This window comes from Fusarium coffeatum, assembly GCF_003316985.1.
Source record: "Fusarium coffeatum strain FIESC_28 chromosome Unknown BRIP53273_contig_5, whole genome shotgun sequence".
Taxonomy (NCBI): domain Eukaryota; kingdom Fungi; phylum Ascomycota; class Sordariomycetes; order Hypocreales; family Nectriaceae; genus Fusarium; species Fusarium coffeatum.
In genome coordinates, this window is record NW_022157804.1 from 208,440 (window position 1) to 231,691 (window position 23,252).

General features: G+C 47.9%; 8 protein-coding genes across 8 annotated transcripts; 1 reads left to right on the plus strand and 7 right to left on the minus strand.

The window, feature by feature from the left end:
- Window positions 1–1,088: 1,088 nt before the first annotated feature.
- FIESC28_00254 (uncharacterized protein) lies at window positions 1,089–3,050 on the minus strand (the record flags this gene model as incomplete). Its single annotated transcript, XM_031154405.1, has 7 exons — window positions 1,089–1,328; window positions 1,380–1,490; window positions 1,536–2,326; window positions 2,377–2,678; window positions 2,746–2,789; window positions 2,836–2,892; window positions 2,943–3,050. 7 exons carry the CDS (start codon window positions 3,048–3,050, stop codon window positions 1,089–1,091), a joined length of 1,653 nt encoding a protein of 550 aa, XP_031021577.1.
- Window positions 3,051–3,910: 860 nt separating this feature from the next.
- On the minus strand, window positions 3,911–5,905 carry FIESC28_00255 (uncharacterized protein; the record flags this gene model as incomplete). Its single annotated transcript, XM_031154406.1, has 3 exons — window positions 3,911–4,279; window positions 4,329–5,087; window positions 5,141–5,905. 3 exons carry the CDS (start codon window positions 5,903–5,905, stop codon window positions 3,911–3,913), a joined length of 1,893 nt encoding a protein of 630 aa, XP_031021578.1.
- A 556-nt stretch (window positions 5,906–6,461) lies between these two features.
- On the minus strand, window positions 6,462–6,899 carry FIESC28_00256 (uncharacterized protein; the record flags this gene model as incomplete). The annotated part of the gene is made up of 2 exons (XM_031154407.1): window positions 6,462–6,828; window positions 6,874–6,899. 2 exons carry the CDS (start codon window positions 6,897–6,899, stop codon window positions 6,462–6,464), a joined length of 393 nt encoding a protein of 130 aa, XP_031021579.1.
- A 364-nt stretch (window positions 6,900–7,263) lies between these two features.
- Window positions 7,264–8,208, plus strand: FIESC28_00257 (uncharacterized protein; the record flags this gene model as incomplete). Its single annotated transcript, XM_031154408.1, has 1 exon — window positions 7,264–8,208. The coding sequence occupies one exon, from the start codon at window positions 7,264–7,266 to the stop codon at window positions 8,206–8,208; it is 945 nt and encodes a 314-aa protein (XP_031021580.1).
- Window positions 8,209–8,275: 67 nt separating this feature from the next.
- Window positions 8,276–10,154, minus strand: FIESC28_00258 (uncharacterized protein; the record flags this gene model as incomplete). Its single annotated transcript, XM_031154409.1, has 3 exons — window positions 8,276–8,876; window positions 8,926–9,212; window positions 9,261–10,154. 3 exons carry the CDS (start codon window positions 10,152–10,154, stop codon window positions 8,276–8,278), a joined length of 1,782 nt encoding a protein of 593 aa, XP_031021581.1.
- A 1,373-nt stretch (window positions 10,155–11,527) lies between these two features.
- FIESC28_00259 (uncharacterized protein) lies at window positions 11,528–12,422 on the minus strand (the record flags this gene model as incomplete). Its single annotated transcript, XM_031154410.1, has 2 exons — window positions 11,528–11,694; window positions 11,741–12,422. The coding sequence occupies 2 exons, from the start codon at window positions 12,420–12,422 to the stop codon at window positions 11,528–11,530; spliced, it is 849 nt and encodes a 282-aa protein (XP_031021582.1).
- Window positions 12,423–13,930: 1,508 nt separating this feature from the next.
- FIESC28_00260 (uncharacterized protein) lies at window positions 13,931–16,811 on the minus strand (the record flags this gene model as incomplete). Its single annotated transcript, XM_031154411.1, has 3 exons — window positions 13,931–16,200; window positions 16,263–16,507; window positions 16,576–16,811. The coding sequence occupies 3 exons, from the start codon at window positions 16,809–16,811 to the stop codon at window positions 13,931–13,933; spliced, it is 2,751 nt and encodes a 916-aa protein (XP_031021583.1).
- A 3,717-nt stretch (window positions 16,812–20,528) lies between these two features.
- On the minus strand, window positions 20,529–21,476 carry FIESC28_00261 (uncharacterized protein; the record flags this gene model as incomplete). Its single annotated transcript, XM_031154412.1, has 1 exon — window positions 20,529–21,476. One exon carries the CDS (start codon window positions 21,474–21,476, stop codon window positions 20,529–20,531), a length of 948 nt encoding a protein of 315 aa, XP_031021584.1.
- Window positions 21,477–23,252: the final 1,776 nt, after the last annotated feature.

Here is a 23,252-nt window from a genome sequence, read left to right on the forward strand (position 1 = left end):
GTTGGGCTTCCCGAATGTAACATCCAATCGTGACCTTGCCACTTTCGTCGAAAGTTGCACAAACGTAGTCTTTGTCCACCGTGCCTGGGCGAAAGTTCCCTCCCACCGCCGAATCCCCCATTGTTAGGCATTTTTCTCTTTTCACTTTTACAGAATGGTATAACTATTTGTATTTACTAAGTTCCTTATTCGTACTCAACGCTGCCTCCTCCGACAATTCTCATTCAACTATTGTTAAATATCTACAACGTTTCTACCTCTCAAACCTCCTTTTGACTGCTTGTTTAGCTATTGCAGGGACCCTCTCATGTCATCAGAGCTGTCTGTTCGAACCGAGTTTCACACTCACCACGCCTCCCCTCGACGGCTTTTCAAAGAACTGGAAGTGCTTCTTGGTCCTACTGCACGATTCACGGTCGACGTAAGTTACTCTGGATTCTTTTACATCAGGGTACTAACGAAGATCTCATCAGATGCGGCACAACGTCTACGAGATTGAGACCACTGAGGAATTTAACGTAGTACGTATATTGGAAACGGCGGGAGGAGCATGAGCTAATTACTAATACAGGACACCTTGTATGAACGTTGCAAACAACGAAGATCGGTCATGAAGGGTCTCCCTACAGAGGCCAGCCTCCCTGCCAAGCGGTAGCACTAGTCTAGTTTAATGGGGGTTCGTGGCATAAATGTAGAGGGAAGAATGGCATTGGCAGCATAAGACTTTTAAACATTAGATAGTTAAGACGCATGTACAAGAACAATACTAGAGCGAGACAGCGACTCAAATTGATATGCTTCGCCAAAGAGAACGTTCTCTTTAAGACATTCAGCTTGGTGCATGGCACATGTCTGGATTCCAAGACTGCTGGACGTCTTGGATTTGTGGACATATGCCAATCGAGCTTGCGTTGACAGTCAAGAGCCAGGCAAGCTTCATTCTCGTACTGGGCCCCAAGATGATAGCTTCATCGCTTCACTTTTAACTGGGATGGAAAATGAAACTCAAGAGGAACCGCCCAGCTTCTTTGGCTTTCTCCCCGAACTACCAATTCTATAGATATGCTCATGCTATTCATATTCTCAACTCATTCTGTCTTTCGGGGTCTCAGAAGATCAAATACTCTCAGATTAGAACAATAACTTCGTTTTAGTCCCGATGCCAAGCTTCTGTGCTTCTTGTATCGATAGACTCCGAGGTAATACCACGCTCCGACTGTGAGGCCTGTGAAGCCTGCGGCTAGAACCACGTAGAGCCAGAATAGCTGGGATACAATAACAGATCCTCTAGAGTCTTTGAAGTCGAAGAATCCCATTGAAAATACACTCTATGGGCCATGTGAGCAATTTTGGGGCGAGTGATATGTAACAAAACTTACTGCAAAGAATGTCCCCGGTAGAAATACCATAGTGACAAGTGCTATTGATCTCATGTGGCGAGAATCCTGGCTTGTTGCTAAAGCTATTTCCACGTTTGTTTCTCCTTGAGCCTTGGCCGGTTAGCTGGAACTCGTATGAAGAGAGGAATCTCTTACCCATTGCGTTGACATGACCATTCCTTCAATACCAGATGTACACTCTTGGATCTTCTCGTTGTAGTCTTTCTTAATCTCTTGCAGTCGTCCTCGGATCTTTGTTCCAGTTCGTCTTATATGAGATTCAGAATCTGTAAAAGCCCCGCGGCTCTCTTGGTAGGATGGCTCAAAGTCTGCAACAACAAGCTGCGTTGAATCCAGTTCCTCAGCTGCAAGTTCCGGAACACAGTCTACTGGTCTTATCTCCAACGAGTCATCGAAGTCTGAACTGTATTCCGAGGAGTTATCGTCCACAACGCTAAAGCCGTCCGTCCCTTCGTAACGAAATGAAAATCGGGGAAATGGCCTTTGAGTGATTCTGCGGTTGAGATATCTCGTCTGCTTATCCAATGCTTCCAGGCAACTACGCCAACTGAGGAGCTGGTTGCGAAGATATAGCATATCCAGCCAGGCCGATCTTTTTGCTTCCTTAAGGGCTACCTTTTCCCTTTCTTTTATACGTTCCAATGACTCGGGGTCTTGGTCCAGCTCCAGGATTCGTGTTTCAACTTGGTCAATGGTATCTTCGACAATAGGGAGATGTCGTTTCCTTTCAAGTTCGACAATCAGGCTGGGTACTAATAATGGGTGGTATGTCTCATAGGTCGTTCTTCCTAACCGCGTCAATATCTCTGCCTCGACTGATAGTGTGCAGCCGAACATGATTGAGAAGCTCAGGTTGCAACTGGGGAAATATGTCGTTGTTGCTGCCAGGTCTCTATCCCAAGCATTCGAAGTGCGGATATTGTATACTGTCACTGTGTCAGGGAATACTCCAGGTTGATTCCAATGACAAACATACCGTGTGCAGGTAGACTCTGGCCGTTATGTTGTCCCATTTCCAAGTTCATGGCGGAGAAGTCAGAAACATCTGCACGACTGACAACCCGGATAATCGAGTTATGTATATGAAATTCATGTGCAATCCTCTTGAACACTTTCTCCGAGAATGGCAAGTTTCGCAGGGTTCTTTGACCTCCGGTCCCACGGAGTGAATCTGGGTGGCTATCATTCGGAGTGACTTGTTTGATATCTTTAATCCAATCATTCGATTCCTTTCTTTTCACTGGATCAAGCTTAGGCTCGCCATCTCTTCTTGCCAGACTAAAGCAAAAGCGGTCAGTTGAGAGTGTTGGGAGTGTTGAGCGTATCCGCAGAAGATCATACTTACATAATAACGAATCCAGAATGCTTTCCGTTGAGCTTTGGGTGCTCCTAATACTGGTGAGCTTTTGCACCAAGAGGAGCAATAAATACTAACGGTTCGAAACCAATTATCCCAGTCCTCTTCACTATTCATTGTCCACACCAGCGGTTTCTAAAAGGGCCGTTAAAAGTTTGCGTCAGACTGGATAAGGGAGTACATACTACTAGTCCTGGAACTACCCGTATCACGCTGGTAGGTCTCTCCTGGTATCTGAAAACTTTGCTGGCTTCATTTTGACAGCATATCGCATTATCATCAGCCCAATCCATATTCCTAAGTGTTCTTGATGAAGGCAGTATTCTCAATGAGCATAATGGTGCTGTCCAGAGTTGATATGAAGCTGTCAAAGCTGAGATAAGGTGGCGGTGTAAAATTCCAATACCGCTGCAGGGCGGTGGCGGCCGTCCGTACCACCCACCATGATTTTCGTTGGCGCTCGGAAAAGCAAGCTCTGGGGCTATGCTGCGCAGCTGCGAGACACATCATGAATTACAACGTATCACCAGCCAGTAAGAAAGCAAAGAAGCGAAGTTAGGCTAACTGCATGACGAGTCATTTTTGTGTCAGGCAAGTAACCCGGGCATAAGATCAGACTCAATGCCACCCTCCTTCACCACTATATATGCATACCTTTCAATCCAAATTGGTTCTATTGTCATTCTTACCATGGCACCCCTTATTGTCCGGGCTACATATACAGAGCAAAATGCTCTGGAATCTTTCTTGGTCAATATCTTTGGCGCAGGAACTGTGACTGTGATTGTACGAGATTGTCCTTTCATCCACTAAAAACGTGTCTGTACTGATGTTTATAGTGGAAGCGAGGCCGGTTCCAGTGTGAAATCCCCAGACCCTTGACCGAGGTAAGTAATTTACAAAGCGACACGTGCGCCTCCCTAACATGGGTAGGATGAAACACAAAGGATGAAGCAAGTTGTGACTTCGGCTGAGCACTATCATTCTTGAAAGATACTTCGGCATAAACGACAGTGTTATAGATGCTATTTGGGCTTGAAAGAAGCCGATTGATAAAAGTTCAATAAACAATTTCCCTGTCTGCAATCCTCCCATGCCTTCCATTTCGAACATGACGTACATTAAACCCCTACACATTCGTATTTTCTGCGTTCTATTCCAGGTTATTGTACTCATCCGTACTCAATGACCGTGTTGTTCGCCCCTGGTGGATTGGCAACGTGACCAGGTTCGTGTTGATGAGAGCACGCGCATTCTCATTGGGAATCACCCGAACTGCAGTGGTATTCCGAGCCATCTCTTCTTGGGCTACACTCCGCTCTCTCTCCGTCCATGGCTTTCCTCGCGTGTAGTCCTCAGACTTGCAAAGCCCAGAGATGCGAACGAAGGCCTTGAGAAGGTCCCCAGATGACGAACGTTTCTTGTCTGTCGACAGCACTACCAGCATCTCTTTCTCAACGACATTAAGAGCATCGTGCAAGAACGGGGAGCAGTTGCGATGCCGACGAAGCTCGTGAATCCACTATCAAGGTTAGCCGAACGAACCCTTGTGTTGGCCAAATGCTACTTACTGCAGTTACTTCCGGCTTCACCAGTATGGCTTTGGCCCCATTTGATGTACCAGATTCCAGATTCTTGAAAGAAAAGAAAATGTTGTTCTTCGAGCCATTGATAAATGGCGTCGTTCTCTTCTTCTCAAATTTCTTGACGTACTGAGGTCCGCCTAAGAACCAGGTCACGAGTTCAAGGAACAAGCATCCAATAGTCCAGATATCAAAGGCTCTGGATATAGTACCACCTTCGATATCGCACTCGGGAGGGCGATATCCTGGAACAGGTGGAACCTTTTGGTTAGGAATGTTGGATCGACTCTTGTCACTATTGATTTCTGACAATCCAAAGTCGGAGATGACAAGAATAACCTCGTCTTCCGTCCCTGCTTTGCGGAAGCACAGGACATTGTCGCATTTGATATCGCTGTGCCTGCAATACTTCTTTATGGCAGTCGGGTCTAGATGGCGATGCAAATGCCTAGGGTTGTGCATGGTATCAATTGCACCGATCAACCCTTCGAGTTGGGCTGCAATCCATAAGGCTCCGCTCCGGCCCTGGGGAGGCTGTGACAATTCCTTGTGTCGTTCAAAGTCAGAACGTGCATAGGGGAAAATGAAGCTCAATCTGTCCGCCTGTCTGAAAGCGCTCAGGGCAGTGATGAGGTGAGGATGGTTCAGTCCGCTGAATTGCTTCAAAATTTCCCACTCCTTCTTGAATAACTGCTCTGTGTCCCGATGAAGTGTTTTGACTGCAAAGGTCGCACAGTCTAGATTGATCTTGAATACTCTTGTTAGCTCATAAGGTATCGTCTGCAGAAGAAAACACATACGCCATCTAACAAATGTTGATAAGAATGTGCAGTGGGATGGATATCGACCTCAACCACAGTTGCGTAGGCTCCAGCCAATGTCTCATCACTGGTTTTTGACACCTTGCGCCAAGGCCTTCTAGTAAGTGGTTGCATAGTGAATTCGGTCAGAGGTTGGTCCTTGGTCGATTGGAGGTATGGTGTGTCGATCTCCCACTGGGTTGTTACGAAATGCTCTTGCTGGTATGTTTCCCATTCATCGAAACATCGAAGGCGCTTTCCCGGATCCTTGAGTGGGGATACGTATCCATATTTCAATTCGATGGGCAGCACTCCGTCGTTCACCTCTTGTGCTATAAACATTTCGATGTCGCGAACGCGATTCAACAAGGCCAGGAGCGCAAAAACCTTGATGTACGCTTTGGATGGACTTTCTTCCGACAAGACATGTATCTTCTCGACGTAGTCATCTATCTGCCTGTCGCTGAGCGTAAACATCTGTTTCTTTAGCTCTTTCCTGATTCGTTGTTTGGTTAAGATATGCCCCAGCAATATGTTAGTCCAAAATCTTCCATTGACACCTTCTCCGATGCAATATGCTCGTAGCAGCTTTCCCAGATCATGATTCGTATCCGAAATTGGTACAATACCATTTCCGGTATATCTGTAATAGTCTTCTGCTGGCTCCGTTTTAACCGGAGCTGCACTCCCATTTACTGGAGCTGGGCTGCCATTGACCAGAAGTGCTGGCGGTGTTGGCAGTTTGGAGGTGGCAGCGGTCGCCATTGTGGTGTGAAATTGAGAATGAATACAGATCTGTATGAAAAGGAAATGCTTACGAGAGCTTAGATTGCCCTCATAAATAGCCAGTTAACAAGTAACTTTGTACCGTATATTGCGGCTCTTATCAGTTGAAAGTGCAATGGTTGCCTTATAGAAGGCAATCAATATTTCAAACGCCCAATATGCTGGTGAGACACACTGGGGGGCCTCAATTGCACATTGGTAAAGTAAGCACCTTGAACATCTGATTAGTTGTTACACCGGTGAGGAATTGCATTTTTGACCGATGTTGTGCATTTTTTTGTTAAAGCTTGTACATGCATGCTAAAGTATGCCTTAATAGGATACGTATTCTGACTACCATATGGTGCTGGTGACATATTCTCGTTCTTTTCCAGACAATCCATGTACGTATCGCGTGCCACACAGCCGACCGGCAGTTTCTCCAATCATCTGCTCAAGAAAACGTGAATTAAGCTGGTGCAACGAGAATATGCTTGGACAACAAGAGTGATGCGAAGATACATACATTATCCAATCCTGCTGAAATAGCACGCAACTATTCCCATCCTTCATCAAGAACAGTAAGAATCTGATAGCCCTTCTTCAAAACATCCGTATCAATGATAACAACCGCAATGAAAGTACAATCCTCGGTATCGCTGGCATTATCACTGACAGTGTGATGGCAGCCAGGAAACTCTCGAAAGCTCTCCCCGACACCATACACCTTTGGCGGGTTTCCGTTCATTCCACTGAGGAGACGGCCTTGTGTGACTGTAGCAACAACAGTGGCTCCGGAGTGAGTATGTGGTGGAGTCCAGCCGTTGGGCCCGTAATGGACTTCCAGGCCAACGATGGATTTGCCTGGTGCGTTGGTGATTTCATGATCGTAGAGAATCTTGACGCTCTCGCGAGGTCGGTTTCTGGAGTATGTCAGTGAGTTTCGAGTAGTCGTGTGACTTTCTTACCGCTTTTCGTCGGCGTTGGATGTCATTGTGTTTGATAGAGTATATGTTTGTTGATAGAAGTGCTGAGATGAGTGATAAATTGGCTTTGGCATCAAAGACTTATATAATGACTGAATGATTAGAAAAGATGCAATCGGGTCAAGTGGACAACGGTCAATACGCGAGTGACGGGGACTCGCCGGGCTCACCGACCGGAACGGGTATCCGGGAATTCGGGTATTCGTCTAACCCACAGACCGGCAACCAAGGATCTCATCAATTGCAGAACATTGACAAAGAATTCCCGGGGACATATACTGACCCAAATTCGAAGATTATGGTTCTACTGAAGGCTTACTTGTTATCGGCAACATTGCTTAACATCAATCTACTTCACACAACACTGCAACTATGAAAGCCGTTCAAATCCTCGGAGACGCATCATCTCCCAAAATCGCCATCAAAAATTCCATAGCCAAGCCTAATCCTACCAACGCCAACATTCTCATTCACGTTCACGCAGCTGGTATAACTGGCGATGAAGTGACATGGCCAGAAGTCTACCAAACACCCACCCGCGTCCCAGGTCATGACATATCAGGAACCATCGCTTCTTTCGGTCCAGATTACGACGGCCCGCTGACTATTGGACAATATATCTTTGCTATGATCGCTGCAGATCGTGGCGAGGGACAGGCGGAGTATGTCGTCTGCAAACCGGATGAGGTTGCTCCGAAACCGATATCGTTGTCACATACGGAGGCTGCAGTATTGCCTATTCCGGCTCTTACCGCGTGGGAGGCAATTACAGAGCACTCAACTGTCACTTCCGAGATGAGGGTTTTGGTGACTGGGGCCTCGGGCTCTGTTGGGAGGCTTTACGTACAGCTCGTCAAACATCTCACTGGAGCTCATGTTATTGCACTGGCTTCAAGGCGTAACCACGACCTCTTGAAGACTCTTGGAGCCAATGAAGTCATTGATTATACCTCTTTCGACTGGGAGAGATCAGTTAAGAACGTTGACCTTGTATTCGACACAGTCGGTGGAGAAGTCCTATCTAAAACCTGGGGAACTGTCAAACCCGATGGTAGTATCATTACAGTCGGAGATCCCGCACCGGCATGGGCATTCACCGATGAAAAGGCTTCAGAGTCATTAAGATATCCGGGTGTCAAGTACAAGCATTTTATCCTTTCGCCCAACGCAAAAAGACTAGCCCAAGTGGGAAGTATGGTTGACGAGGGCTTGTTGAAGCCATTGGTGGTAAAGACCTTTCCTTTTGAGCAGGGTGTTGAGGCTTGGGATCATGCGAGACAGCGAGGAAGGGATTATAAAGTTGTTATTGAGTTCTAGAGTAGCGAGGCGAGTTTCTTTAATCTGGAACAGATTGACATTGGAATGAATCACGGTGCCCCAGTGTTTAACTAATCCCTTCATCGCCCATCCAGTCATAGGTAAAATCCGAGCCCATGTTAATCCACCCACAAATATCTTCGAAGGACCCCAGAGAGGCAAGAATATCATCACCCTGTGTTGAAACATCTGCAGAATGCGAACTTCCCTCCCCGCTGCTGCTTGTTGAACTCGGCACTTCACTGGAGCCAGACGCACTCCCTTTTTCGAGTCCCAGTACATGTCGGGCAACAGTCTTTATCTCTTTCACATTCTTTGCCGTCCTCGTCCATACCTCTCCTACCGTCTTCAAGCACCCAATGGTAAGTCTGATCTGATCTCTTGCTATCGCAAGTTCTTTATCTCGAAAGAGATATTTGCAGGCTGATAGTAGCGAGAGGGTGCCTTCGCTGACCATGCATGTGGTGAATGGCGTGTGATGGAAGGGACGAACGGGAAGGGCCAACAGCTGGATCTGTGCATTGATAGACTTGAGAACTCGCTTTGTATGGACGTTGATGAGATCGGCCTTAGGTGTCTCTGTGGGTGCTTGTCTCGCGCAACTTGATACATTCTCAATGGGATTGAATCGTAGATCTGACAGCGGGCGGTGCATACCAATTGTTGCGCTATCAATATTAGCACAGCTTTCCAGTAATCGAGGGAATTACATCTTACACATGGATGAGTAGTTGGGCTTGGAACAACAATTCGTCGATACTTCCATCATCTCTCATCACCTTTTTGCTCTTAGGTAGGAGCATAACCCAGGCATCGATGACAGAGTCTGCGGATTGTATCACCCGCTCTGAGTCCTGTCTAGTTGCTCTCTTTGGAGTGACGGAGATAGCGAGCGCTGCAGCACGTACTGCACCCATGAGGTATGTGAATGATGAGAACTGGGGGTCTTCATCTGCAAATTCGCGAGATTCGAATTCCTCCAGTGTGTGAGGCTCCGGGATGAGCTTGAAGATGATCAGTTAGATGACCCAGTTGATGGATGAAATACTCACGCCTGACTCATACTCATCTTCCTCACAAGGAAGATCAACAGTCGCTTCCACACGGAACGCCTTCAAATTCATTGTCCCCAAGGTTCCAGCATAATAGGCATCAACAATATACAACATCCACCACGTCCGTCTCCAAGACTCCATCAGCACAACATCCCCTGCGAATGCATTGACGAATTCTCTCTTGTGCATACCCAACTCAACTGCGACACTAGTAGCAGTATCGATCTCCTCTTTCGCCGTCGCAGTATGACTACCCCAGAACAGGGCGATAGAGTACAGGAGTCGGCATTGCACTTGGATTGGGTCGGAGGGAGGAAGCTTCGAGATGCGAGATTCAATTTCTGCTTGACGAGGGTTGGACCACTCGTAGTTCTCATAGAGGTTGCCGATGAGACGCATTACTGGTATTATGGAGGCGAAGTCGGACGATGATGAAGGGTCCGCGCAAAGTTTGACTAGATGATGTAAGGGTAGAGCGAAGGGATGCAAGACGTGAAAATTCTTGTAGTAGGAGGAAATTAAAGGGTCATCCTTCAAAGCGTTATGCGACTCAACGGTATGCGATGCGACAATCTCCTGGTTTGTGTCTTGGTCTGGCAGAACAATATCCGCATACTCCATAAACTCGACATCGAGTTCCGGAATAGTCAAGCTCTGCGATCTCTCGCTACTCTGTCGAGAACTACCCTTCCTAGCATGTCTCTTTCTTTCCGCAAGCGCCGCACGATCAAGACCACCTCTGCGCGAAGCAGTATACTGACATTCCTTCTGGGACGCAAGACATCTTGTACAGTGCGGCTGCTTTGCATCACATTTGACATGCTTGGATCGGCACTGAAGACACGCTAGTGAAGAGCGTGTCTGTACTCGGGTTGGTGCGTTTTCGCTCATGATTAATCAACGTTTAGGTATAGTTTGAAGGGTGAATTGAGAATGGATGAATTGATCCCGGTATTCAAGAATGGGGTAATCGGGTATCCGTGTATCCGGACTTTCGGACAATCAGCTTGTGTAAGCTCGGGGGATCGGATATAACACGGGTTCAAGGCGGCATCATCTGGGTAGCTCTCAGCAGTCAATTCCCTGACGCTATCTAGAATCTCTGACCCAGACTCAAATAATCCGTCTCCTCAAATTCCTCACATTCAAACATCCACCGAACTCCCTTATTCTGCCTGATATCTTCCTTTCTATCTTGGATGTAAACACATATCCCATTCGTGCGTCCTAAGCTACCACATGGACATCTACTGAGGCGGCATACTATATGTCCGTAAAAATCCGTCACTGACGTGAACATCAGTCCAGGTGTTTCCCCGAGTATTCCTGTTATCCGTTCGATGTCGGTGTTGCCGTGCGGTGGTACTTCCAGCTCTAAGCAACAGTGTCGGGATGCTTCACTAGGTCTCGTAAAGACGGCTTGGAAGACAATGTCGTATAGAGCACCCATCCGTAAACCCTCAGGGAATGATATGAATTTGTTGTCTTCTCGCTGATTGTTTATTTGGACTTGATACCCGATTGCTGTTATGGGCGGTTGGGCAACTTGCATCCTACGCCAACTTGCGCCGTTGCGAACGAATGCTTTGTGAACCTTGCGGCCGTTCTTCATGTGGGTGATGCTCATCTCCGGCACATTAAGAGAAGAACAGAATATCTGGCCATCCCTCCAGGGATATGGTTTGTCGGGCTTGAGTATTGGTTCGAAGTGTTTTAGCAGAAGGGGATTGAGGACCCGTTTTTGCTTCGTCGTGCAGGGTTGAAAGTAGAGCTTTCGTTGCAGTAGAGGCGATCTTGAAATTATATTATGCCAGCGCTTCGATACACGTTGGGCGTTGAATAATGTTTGTATGTCCATGTGTGTGCATATGCAATAGACGAGCTCTTCAATCCCCAGAACCTGGCTGCGGGCTACGCCAGGTTCTGCTTTTCGGGTGCGTTTGGTGTGCTTTCGTCCCATGTTGACTTTTTCAAGGATATAACGATACAAAGAGTGTTAAAGGAGCTACAATGTGCGAAAAGAAGCTTGTATACATAAGATAGCTGTGTTCTGTTGGTAGGTGACACAATGACTCACGCCGAAATCCCTGCCTGTTGGAAGAAAGAAACTGAGGTTCGAGACCCCAGTCGCCAAGCTCAATATGGAGATAATTTCCAATGAAGGTATATCAGACGGGCTGTGCCTCCCGTCGAACCAACAAGTTAACATAACCCTCCACTTGTCGTATGACGGTTGATCTGTGAGTCAGACCATACCAACATGATTACATATCAACACCATTCAAAGACAGCCTAAATAGCATGGAATTCTTGATCTCTTCCTTCCGAGCCATGAGTTCTTCGACATCCCAATTCGCCCAAACGAACTTCCCCTTCAAGAACTCTGCTTCCTTCGAAGCAAGCCATACAATAAAATGACCAGGCAATTCCACTAAGATGATCAGCTTCAATCTCACATCTCACGATACAAAACATACCTGTGTCAAAAGCGACCGTGATATCAGGATTGATTCCCGTCGCGATAATACCAGGTTGGAAATTAACAACATGAAGACCCAAGTTCTCAAAGGCGACGTAGTCAAACATCTTGATTGCAGCTGCCTTGGCAGCTCCGTAGGCAAAGTCGCCTGTGACTGAGTCATTCGGTTGCCAGTGACCTATTCCGGAGCTTGTGTTGAAGAGCTTGGCTCCTGGTGCTGCGAGTGGAAGAAATGCTTGGATGGAATTGAATGCGCCCATGATGTTGATCATAAGACTTCGAAGAAGTTCTTCCTCTGGATAGCCAGCCACGGTGCCATACACAGGAAGGATACCTGCGTTGGCGACAAAGATATCAATCTTTCCGACCTTGTCGACAAAATTGTCCAGGGCCTTGTCTATGGACTGCCGGTCGGTGGTGTCTGCAACCTCATACAGGACGGCCGTCGATGGATTGGCTGCTTCAATTGCCGCTGCTGCTTTCTCCAGACGTTCAAGGGTCCTTCCCACGATCGAGACAGACTTTGCGTTTGCTTGAGCGAAAGCTATGCCGATTGCTTGCCCAATACCATGACCGCCGCCTGTTATGACGATGTTTTGGCCGGAGACTGAGAGCTCGGGTCTTGTTGGAGAGATCATGGGGTATGGCTTGTCATGCCAGGTCTTTGTGAAAGACACCATGTTTGGAAGAGGAGGTTGCGCCATCGCGAATTCAATCAAATGTCTGAACAGACTTTAAGATCTAGTGAGGTACTGGAGTGAGAGGTCGGGGCAGAGGTGGTAGTATTGTTCTCGATGTGAACTGGATGAAAGCTCACCGGTCAAGACCATCTCTGCCGCTTTATATGCAAAAATACAGCTCTAATCGCTTTTGTAAGATTGTTGATTTGTTTCTTCCATGGAACTCTTCCGTGGAAGCTATTGCCGCCGTATTCTCTGGAATGTGTTGCCCTTAGACGAATGACTCCATTCCTGGGGTTATTCAGCCAACTTCCGCGGAAGATCAATAAAGTCTTGCAAATTCCACCAAATGACAAACCTCCGCAAACTTTCTTCAAATAACGTTACTTGAGCTTTCAAATCGTAAATGAGAAGGTCGCTTTTACGCGGGCTGGTGGTGTGACTGAAGCAGCAGATTACACCCACCATCGACTCTTAGATACAAACCGCTGCGACAGACTTCAATTCCAACCAGCGATAGTACAATACAGACATGTTTACAGTATCCCATATTATGTTCAATGTGAAGCGACCAATCTATATAAAATGCTCTACTGCCAACCTCACGTCAAGCTCATATAGGCCACTCCGAAACCATCACTATGAGCAAACGCTTGCCCAAGCCACCACACATTCACACCAAAGCGAACACCAGTACATTGGCCTAAGGCCCAAAACAGTATACAATAAGGTTAAAAGTACCCAGGCGTCGCCGATCATCTTGAAACAAACATGTCTCGGTAACCGTTTCCAGTAGCATCCAAAAACAACACGGTGTGAGACGTGTTTTAGGCGGTCTCAGGTAGAAAGCCTCAAGTTGACTTGTCAGAGAAATACAGCTTCATCTCAAAACTCCACCAACCAAAACACACAATCGCTAGGCGAGAATCGCGCTTAAGAATCCCAAAGCCAGGGTGTCACAGCCACATGCACAACCCTTCCTGTTACGAGGAGCCTCTCCACAAGCCGATTGGCATTTACAGTACGTACCCAGCAGTCAAGACAGGGTAGCATTGAGAAAGGAGCTTGTAAATGTTTATAGTTGTATGCATTTATTTATAGACAACCCCCTTCTAAACGCTATACACAAGAAGATATAAAGTGAAAACAAAAAGGTGATGCTAAACACCATGTCGTAAGCGACCGTGAGAACCCTTTTCCCTTCCCTCCTTATAATGAACATGAAGAAACGAGAAGCATTGGAATAGGGAAGAATGATTCATTCCACATTAAAGTTTTCGACCACCGCCATCCAATTCGTCACACACTTTTTTTTTACAAGTGAAGAAGACATGTCGAGAGAAAATTCAAGATATTATTATCGACTGATCCGACAAATCCATCCGGGGATAGTGTCGACTCTTTGATGCTTGTAGTGATGTATAAAAATGCAATTGTGCGGGAAACACAAAGCCCCAGAAACGCCTGATAATGCAAGAGAGGTATAGTAAAATGCTGGAGAAAAAAGTCTATGATGACAGAGACTTGTACCGCCAGAGCCGTTGGCGTTCCTTAACCCACCACTGCGCTATTGGTATGGCTTCCTCAACCCACTTCGATGCTTCGTCGCTGAGGGCGGAGCCAGCTGCTGTGACTAGCTCTTCTGGTGTCCATGCCGTCACGGGCTTCAATTCCATGGGGTCGTTGACGGCGTCGGTGACCCTGTATTCGATGACCTTGCTGAGAGGGATGACGAGACGCCAGTTGACATCAGCAGATGTGACACCAAGCATACCAGCGCCAGAGTTGACGACAGAGAATGCCCAGGCGCGGCGGTCGCCGTCGCTCTTCTTGTAGGGTCGAATGAGGGATTGACCCTCGTAATCTTGGACAAGATCGGAGGCGAGGTGAGTGTCCTTCTCGTTGAGGGAGCCACTGTTGATGAGGAGGTCGAGGATGGTGGGGAGGATAGAGATGGTGGTAGTATTGGCGTCGTACTGAACTCGGGGGAGGTGAGGGTGTCGGAAGGTGAGACCAACTCGGTAGTTGGAGATGAACTGGTTCTCGTAGGTACCCTCCTTGCCGGCGTCGTCCTTGAAGGAGTGACCGTGGTCACCAGCGAAGACAACAAGGGTCTCGTTGGCGATACCTTGCTCATCGAGGAGGTTCATCAAGCTAGCCATCCAGCCGTCGTGGTAGCGGACAGTGTTCATGTACTTGTTGAAGTTGTCGTGCATCTTGTTCATACCAGTGTGCGACAGGTAATCGTATGTGGGATAGCCCTTGGGCAGACCCCAAGCGTGATGGGTGGTACTGGTGAAATGACTCAACCACATGCGCTGGTTGTTCTTGGTGGTGTTGCCAATGAACTCCTTGAGGTAGGGCATAAGGATAGGCTCGGGGTAAGCGAAGTAGTTGATCTTCTGGTAGAGGACGTCGGACTTGTTGTATCGCCAGTCGTTCTCGAGCTGCTTCTTGGTGATGATGTGCTCAAAGCCAAGCTTGCGGTCAAACTTCTCCTGGCGATCATACTCCTCAATCTCAGCCTCGAAGAGAGCAGTCTTCCACTGCAAATCGCGGAAGTCGTCGGAATCGGAAGAGACGTTCTTCTTGACCTTGTTGAGCATGCTCAGGACCTGAGGAATACAGGGCTGGTAGCTGTCGGTATCGGCTTCGGCGAACTTCTCGACGGGCATGGGGTAGGCACCGCAGTGGTTGGCGCAGTAACTCTTGGTGGACATGGTGGCAGCAGTGTAGGCGGTGGCGACGTTGATACCACCAAAGCCCTCCTCGGCCTGGTCGTGCCAGGTGTAGTTGGGGGCAGCGTAAGGCTTGCCATTCTTGTCGGTGAAACCTTGCTTGACACCAGTGATCTTCTCGATGTGAGGCATCATCCATGACAATCGCTCGTTGGCCTCCTCCTTCTCCTGGTCGCTCTTGTTGAGGTCCATGATCAAGCTGTGGGTGTGAGAACCCTGCTGAAGAGGCCAGAAGTCCTGTCGCAGAGACTCCATGAGGATGAAGACGACGTGCTTGATCTTAACGTTACCATTGCCAAGCGCCTCCTTCAGAGTAGGGAGAATATCGGTATCGAGGTTGGTAATCTTGAGAGGATCGGCGACGGGGTTGTAATAGGGATCGCTCTCGGCAAGAGTGGCCTTGGGGCACTTGTTATCGGTAATGAGACCCTTGGGATCACCGAGCGAACCGTGGTAGCCGTTCTTAAAGCGCTTGGGGTCGAATCGGAAGAAGCCACGAGGCAAGCTCACATTCTCCTCGGGCAGCCAGTTGGGAGTATACTTTCGGTACTTCTCGCCGAGAGGGCTCATGGTCTTGCCAGGAAGAGGTGCCCAACCCTTATAGTAATCGCCCTCGGGTTGCTTCCAACTCTTCTTGTTGATGAGCTCGGGAAGGGGGAAGTCATTGTGGATAAGCGCACGTTGACCAGCGCAGAAGTCGGGTTCGGATGCGAAAACGTCGAGCATAGACACAGGCAGAGTCATCGACAGAAGATCGTAGGGTTTGGCAGGTCGGAGAACAAGTGTGATGCCAAGGAAAAGCACGAGAGCAATCTTCCACAACCACGAGAAGAAAGGAATGCGGTTAAAGAAGCGCGCAACCTTTCCCTTAGCAGTGTTCGACTCGCCCTTGCGGAAGTTATCGTTGGATCGGTAATCCTCGTCCATCGAGTATGTATCGGTCGTCGATTCGAGATCGTTGTCGGCATTCTTGAGGGCAGAGTACTTGCCGCGCTGCATACCAGGGATTCGCATGCGAAGGCTTCGGAAATAAGCGTACACTAAGGGGAGGATGGGAGATTAGCTAGGAAACATTGACCACCAGGATTGGGCGTCCACTAACCTGAAAGAATGTTGTCGCCAATAGCGCCCAAGAAGGCACCGAAAGCACGGTAAACGAAGCCATGGATAGGCATAGCGATAATGAGCAGACCGATTCCGCAAGCGATGACGGCCTCACTGCCACTGAAAAGCACCTTAAGACCCTCCTTGCTGGTGGCATAGGCAGTCGCATCGTGCCAATCGAGCTCGCCTCCGGTCTTGACGAAGAATCCAAGCTGTGAAGATGAACCGCCATGGGAGAGGAGTCTGCGACGAAGAATGTTAGCTTGTTTTGGCTGGCGCATTGCGCGAGGCAAAGGGCGGTGGGAACATACGTAGCTATTGTGCCGAAGAAGCAAGTAATCCATGCCCACGGTGTCCTAGCCTGGTTTAGAAGCAGACGTCCGATGCATATCGTCAAGATGTCGAAGAGGAAGAACGTTGGCAGGTAGAGGAAGAAACTGGAGACGGGGACGGTGAAGAAATGCGTATAGAGATGTAGCAATTTGCTGGCGAGGATCGACGTGAAGAACACGCCGAACACGTACGATACCGAGAAGAGGAAACACATTTTGCCGGCGAGAGGAGAGGAAGAGAGAGGAAGGACTCAAAAGTCCTGATCGTTCATGCGCGGTGCGAGTTTGGGAGAAAATGCGAAGGGCGCCCAGAGATGATACCAATATGTGTTGAAAGAAATTGGCAGAAGAAAACTGGGGAGGGCGGATGACGGAACGCGAGAGGCAAAGCAAAACCTTATAGTGTTGAAGGCCGCTCGCTCGAGGTGTTGAAGAAAGAACGCAAGAAAAGGAGAGAAGAAGGCGCGCGACCGACAACGCAAATAATTACTCTGATGAAGAGGAGAAAGGTAAGTAAGAAAAAGTGTCGGAGGAGTAGGAGAGGGGGAAGCCGAGGGAAAATTAAGAAAATGAAAATAGCAGATGGAACAATGAGCTAGCGCTGTGCCTGGATCGTCTTCCAGCTGCCACAGAACTGCTACTACTGCTGTAACTATTAACTTTTAGGTGGTCCTGAGGCGCTGGATGGTCTCGCGACACCATTTGCACCTAAATCTGGCACCTGTGAGGTCTGGACTCGGCTGGACTCTTGGGCCCTTGGCACCTTCCTTTCCAATGAACAGGAGAATGTGGGGTAATTGCGAAGGGCCAAATAAGAAAGGGGTCGCGTGTAGCCAGGGGTCAAGTAGGCCCGTGTAGCGCTTCTTGGCTCCGCTTCTCGTACTGTGCAAATACGCAAAATTATTAGGGGCTCGTTTACAGCGGGACCCGCGACAAGAGGACCCTTTGTCCCTACACTTGACTCTGCTGCTGCAACGTGGCTAGTACAGTGTGTGTCGCCTACCTGTCAGAGACGGGATTTCAGAAGGAGGGTGCACGGCAGTGTAGTACAGTTGGCGGAATGATCACACCGATAATGCTTATCATTTTTAGCCAAGCATTGCGTTCACTCAGCCATTTCCCTATTGCTCGCGTGATCTTTCTCCGTTTGAGTCCAGAGTTAATTCTCTACTGACTCGAGCTTCGGCGATTCTGACTCTTTTGCTACGCCACGTCTAAAGACCGGTTCGGTGGCGCATCAACTATCGACCGAGGTGGGGAAATGGTTCTTTTGGAGTAATTACCGAGTGACAGATATCAGCTGTGAAACTATTCACACGGTGGATTTTTTGGGTGCACCGCCACGCCACGGTAGTGCATCTGCAAGCTGGCTAAAGCGGGGAGGCTGAGTGCGAGATGCTGTTCCAATTCTGGTGATGGGATCATGATCACCACCAAGTCCTGTTGGCTGCCGCGTTTACAGTAAACTCAATTATACCTCATACTGCAGTAAGCATAGAGATCCTCAATCCTCCTCCCATCCTTCGGCTTCTCTTTTCTTTTGCCGTCATAACCTGCGACTCGTGGCTTGCGGGATCGGCCGTTGCAACAACCAATAATCATCTCACCATCAACATTGTCGAGTTTCACCTCTCTGTCCGTCCGCACGCAGCCAACCAACAACAGTTCCATCCTTCAGCCCAGATCCCTCTCACCCCCTGCAATATAACTGGCCATACCGTATACTGCTACTCTGCCTGCCCCCAGGGCTGACTCGGTAGGAGCTCAATGTCACGTTAATAGCGGATACCGGCTTCTAGCGTCCTTCTTTCGTGCTGCCATTGAGAGAGTGCGAGTGCACCGTGGCGAAGCGCCTTTCCAACGGCGGCAGTTCATCTGCAAACGCTGCATTGACAAGCGGGGCCAGCTCCTTTTTTTTTTCGGTCAACCTCACCCATTCCACCATTCCAAGAGAAGGCATACATTGAGGGTCCGGCACGAGTAGCCGGAATATCATAGCCATATATCCCAGTGTCATTTCCGTGAATACGAGATAGTGCAATCGATAATCATTTTAGCTTTCGTAAAGGTGCAATAGCTTCACTTTTGTCAAACGACGGTCTGGCCTCGACCGTGTAGCAATTATTGAGATACGCGATCATGGGCCTTTTTTCCCTGTCATGTTGGACGATCCTTTTTCTAAAAGTGGACATGCCAACCTCCTGTCGAGAAAAGGACAGCCTTGTAGAGTAGTAGTGCCGTAGTAGCCAAGAAGTCTGTTCCTTGAATTGACAAGATGGGCACGCGACACTTTTTGGCACAAAGACAGACCAACAAAACAATGGGGGTCGGGTTTACCGAAGACGTATCCGTCGATAGCGTGGCTGGGCGGTTGAGGTTTTTCGTTTTTGGTCGGGCTACCAAGTCCCGTGATCGACATTGGCACTTTGTTCAAGCTTTTCATCGCGCCGTGCACGGTGAAAGGCCAATTTCTTCAGCCCACTATTTTGTTGTTTTTCTTGACTAAGGTACCGGGTAGCTTCTGTGTCAAAATGAATCGTGATCGATTGAAGGCCAAGATTCTGGTGTGTACGTGTCAATGGATCGATGTTACTTGATTGAGAAAGTGAAGATGCAGGTTTCTTCAGGCTGATTTCTTGGAGGGCTTGGGTGGTAGCAGTCGCTTACTGCATGCACCGCCCAGAGAATCCCGAAAGCTTATCCCGCACAATGTGCATTTCGTGTGATGACGAATCACCATGGCAAAGCCAAGCTCAATAAGCCGCATAAAGGCACGGTTTAAAGCATGTTTTCTATCCTAAATGATTATCGCCGATCTCCAGGAATAATTATGGGTTTCTGTTGACCTATTCCCAAAGTCCATTGACAATGTCATTGTAGCATTTGTCGCAGTGGAGGGGCAGAGGTTGGTAACAGTGGCTTGCTTGTCCGTTAACTTTGTGGCAGTGAACCAGTAGCCCCAGATTCTCAAATGCACAATGACCTCACACCTGACAGCCACGCTTAACAATGAGACATGTCGCAATTGAGCTTGCGACAGTCGATCATTTTGACAATAATTTTCTGGGTTTTAAAAGGCGCATCTAAAGCCACAGTGCTTTGTTACATCCCATAGCTGTGGTTGCGCTTCGTTTGTTACCCTGTGGCACGGAAATGCCTAAATTGGTGACAAGTTAGCAGGCAACCACCACGATCAAGTATGACAACAGGGTAAGCGGCGACACCAGGAACTGCAAATAAGCACAAGCTTAGCCTACAAGTCTATGTCTGACACAACCACACAAATGCCATGGTCTGCAACTTTGTCGCCTTCAGAATGCGATTGCGAGGTAATGATGCTGTTGACGTGAAAACAACAAACAAATGACACAAACACCAGAGACTAGCGATTGAGTGACGAACCACCGCGTATATCGCACGAATTGACTGTATCCCATCACATCACAAGAAGACTCAGATTGTTCCATCAAGATATCCCAAGATGCTATACCCGTAAACACTCGTCTACTGACCTCACTCTATAGGCCTGGACGTATTATACCTTCGGCTATCTGCTAAACGAGATGATGCACCACAAACACACGTTTCCCAACATTCATCACGGAATTATCGGATGAGTCAACGTGTCTATGTCACGACAATTAAGTGCAATTATTGACCAACGTACGTCGGAGATGCGATTGTGTTAGACATGGTATATATACATTGCTACCAGTACCGGACAATATACCATTTTCCAGAAGCTCCTTCTCAACGAGCTCTTGTAGGGTGCTGTATAAATCATGAGGCTTGATTGGACAGACGTTATTGAACTTGACGACGTAACCCTGGCGAATAGGTACTTCTTAGATGGGTATGCCATGACATTATCACGGAAGTCTATGTATATTGTGTCTGGGTGTTTCGTCGAAACTATCTGCCACTCCTAGCATCTAGTAGGCCAAAAGATCTTCTCGATGCTTGCTAACCCACTGCTCAAATGTAGTAGGTTCCCTCCCAGTATACTTCTTAAAATTCATAGACGCCTTCTTATACTCATCCGGATCATAGAGGACAGTAGGATCCCGTGCAAGCCCTTCCAAACGCTCCACGGCCGACTTGATCATAGGCTCCGGAAATCCCCTTGACCTGAGTTTCTCCGCATGTCTCTCACTATCGATCTCCTTGATAGTGACATTCTTCTCAAGACCCTCGCTGACGATCTTCCAGGCTTGGCGCTGCGGTAGTAACTCTGGTCCGCATTGCGTGATGATCAACTCCCCTGAAGCTGGTGGCTCTGCAACGATCATTGCACCGGCGAGAGTACCGACGTCTTCGGGAGCGAGATAGTCGAAAGGAGCATCAGGATGGGCAATCTCAAGTTCGCCACTCTTAACCTCTTCCCAATCCTCCAGCATCTGTATGTTACTCGAGAAGAATGCAGGACGAATAGTCGTATAAGCCATGCCACTCTCCTTAAGCGCAAGTTCAGCCTTTCCATGCACAACAGCTAAAACCTCCTCTGTCTCGACAGCCTTCTTCGCACCACCATGCTCCGTCACGACGTATGAAGAGAGAAGTACAACGTGCTGGATACCGGCTTTTTTCATCGCTTTGTATGTTTCTAGGAGACCATCTTCTGCTTCGAAGAGGATGTAGGAGAATGCTACTGTTGCGCCGGATTGGGTGACGGCGCGTGAGATGGAAGCTGGATCTGAGAGGTCTGTTTGGACGCGGGTGAAACCCAAGTCTTTCTCGTCTTGTGAGGTGAGGCCAGGGATGGGCTTCTGGGTATTGCGCATTGCGAGGGTTACTTGGGCGCCGAGGGATTGGGCGTGGAGGGCGGCGGAGCGGCCAACTGTGCCTGTTGCGCCGAAGATGATGGCTTTAATGGGCGACATGACGATGCTGAGTCTTGATGTAGGACGCTGACTTAGTAAATTGATGATTAGAGGTAACTACCTGGACTTTCTTCTTTTATATACACCTTGTGCCAAGCTCTGCTAGCCCAAAGATGTCGCGTCTTTCGGTGGTGTTAGTGGAAGTTTCGGTATTGCATTTTGTCCGATGGGAAGCTCCGTCAGAGCAACCTAGCTTTTCCAGGCCATGATCAGAACAGAAAGGACAATGCGTGTTCCATGTTAAAGGCGATTGCTGGGAGTTCGGACAATGTGAACTGTCCGATCGGACTGATTGATAGCGAAATTGGCGAATTTGTGGATCGTCTACGTAATTGACCTTGATACTGGGCGCTTGCACCCTCCTGCTGAGAGCTTCCATGAAACCTTTCACTCGAATAGTTTGTATTAGCAAAGATTAGCCATATGTTGCATGGTAAAAAATCGGCCTCTTATTGCTGCAACCACTTGGTACATTTCTCAAGGACCTTGAAGTTATTGCAGATACGATCCTCCAGATCCATGCTGAACACTACTCAGAAAGAAACACAAGCTAGAACATACAGAGCGATAATTCAGTCTATTTACATTGAATGCTGTTAAATGATAGTGACTATCCCTTTGTCGCATAATTGTAGGTGTTTTACTTCAATAAGCTCGGGAGTATCTGACTGCCAGCAGCTGGTAATGAACTGATAGCCAGAATCGCAAGGTCTGAAGATGAACGTCTGCAGAGAATTAGGAATAAACCCAATTCTGTCATGTTTTTGTAACCAATTCAGTCTCCTTCCCAAAATCAAATGACCGTCCCGTGTGATCCCTAAACTGGATCTTTGTAAGATTCCATCCATCAATGATTTAAGTATACCCTCAGTTGCGACAGCATCAAACAAACCCGTATACTCATTTTCTGCTTTGTTAATCCCTATTGAATCTGACCAATGTTCACGGAGATTGTGACCAGAAAACCGCTTTAGAAGAGTGGCCCAGATCTCGAAGCTATCGTCCATATTTGCTTGAGTAGCACAGTGAATAGTGTTAAAAACACTTGATGAAGCTACTTGCACTAGCAGACTTATATTGGAAGTGATATCCTCTATAGTCTCTCTGTTTTGAAGTCCAGGGTATTCCCAGTCTTGCTCAAAGCAAACTACCTTCTCAATTGTCTGGAGCCAATACAGGGGACATGAAATGCGTAGGATGGAGGAAGATTGCTCCAATTCATGTGCTGCTGTAAGACGGAGTGGAGATCCTTCCTCAATGCTTAGATGCTCCTGTAATATTCTTTCCAAGACCAGTCAGCGGGTGGGACGTTTAGCTTATCATCAGTAGAAAGCGTACGTGTATTTGTAGTCCATACAAGGCGATGGGTATCGGAGGGCGAGTGGATAATATTGTTGTAGGCAAGAAAAATCAGGAACCCAACTCGGACAACCGTCCGTTCCTCTTAAAGAAGAAAAGAAAAACCCAAGGATATCTATACCCATGTGAGATACGAGAAAACTGGCAACCGAGTGAAAGGTAAATGGAATAGACTGAGTATAGTCGGGCTCAATCATAGCTGGGAGCCGACTCGTGTTGAGGAGACCATACAAGGAGTATATGGCATCGCGTGGATCTGTCATCTTTGAATGTTGGTGCCCGTCGCTCAATAAATATACAAGCCGGCGACAAATATGAAGGTTCGATGTAGGATGTACACTGTGAAGGCTGTTCTGACCGAAATCGACAAGGCTCTCGTCCAACGTCAATGCCCGTGCTGTTCTGGTAGCTTTAGAA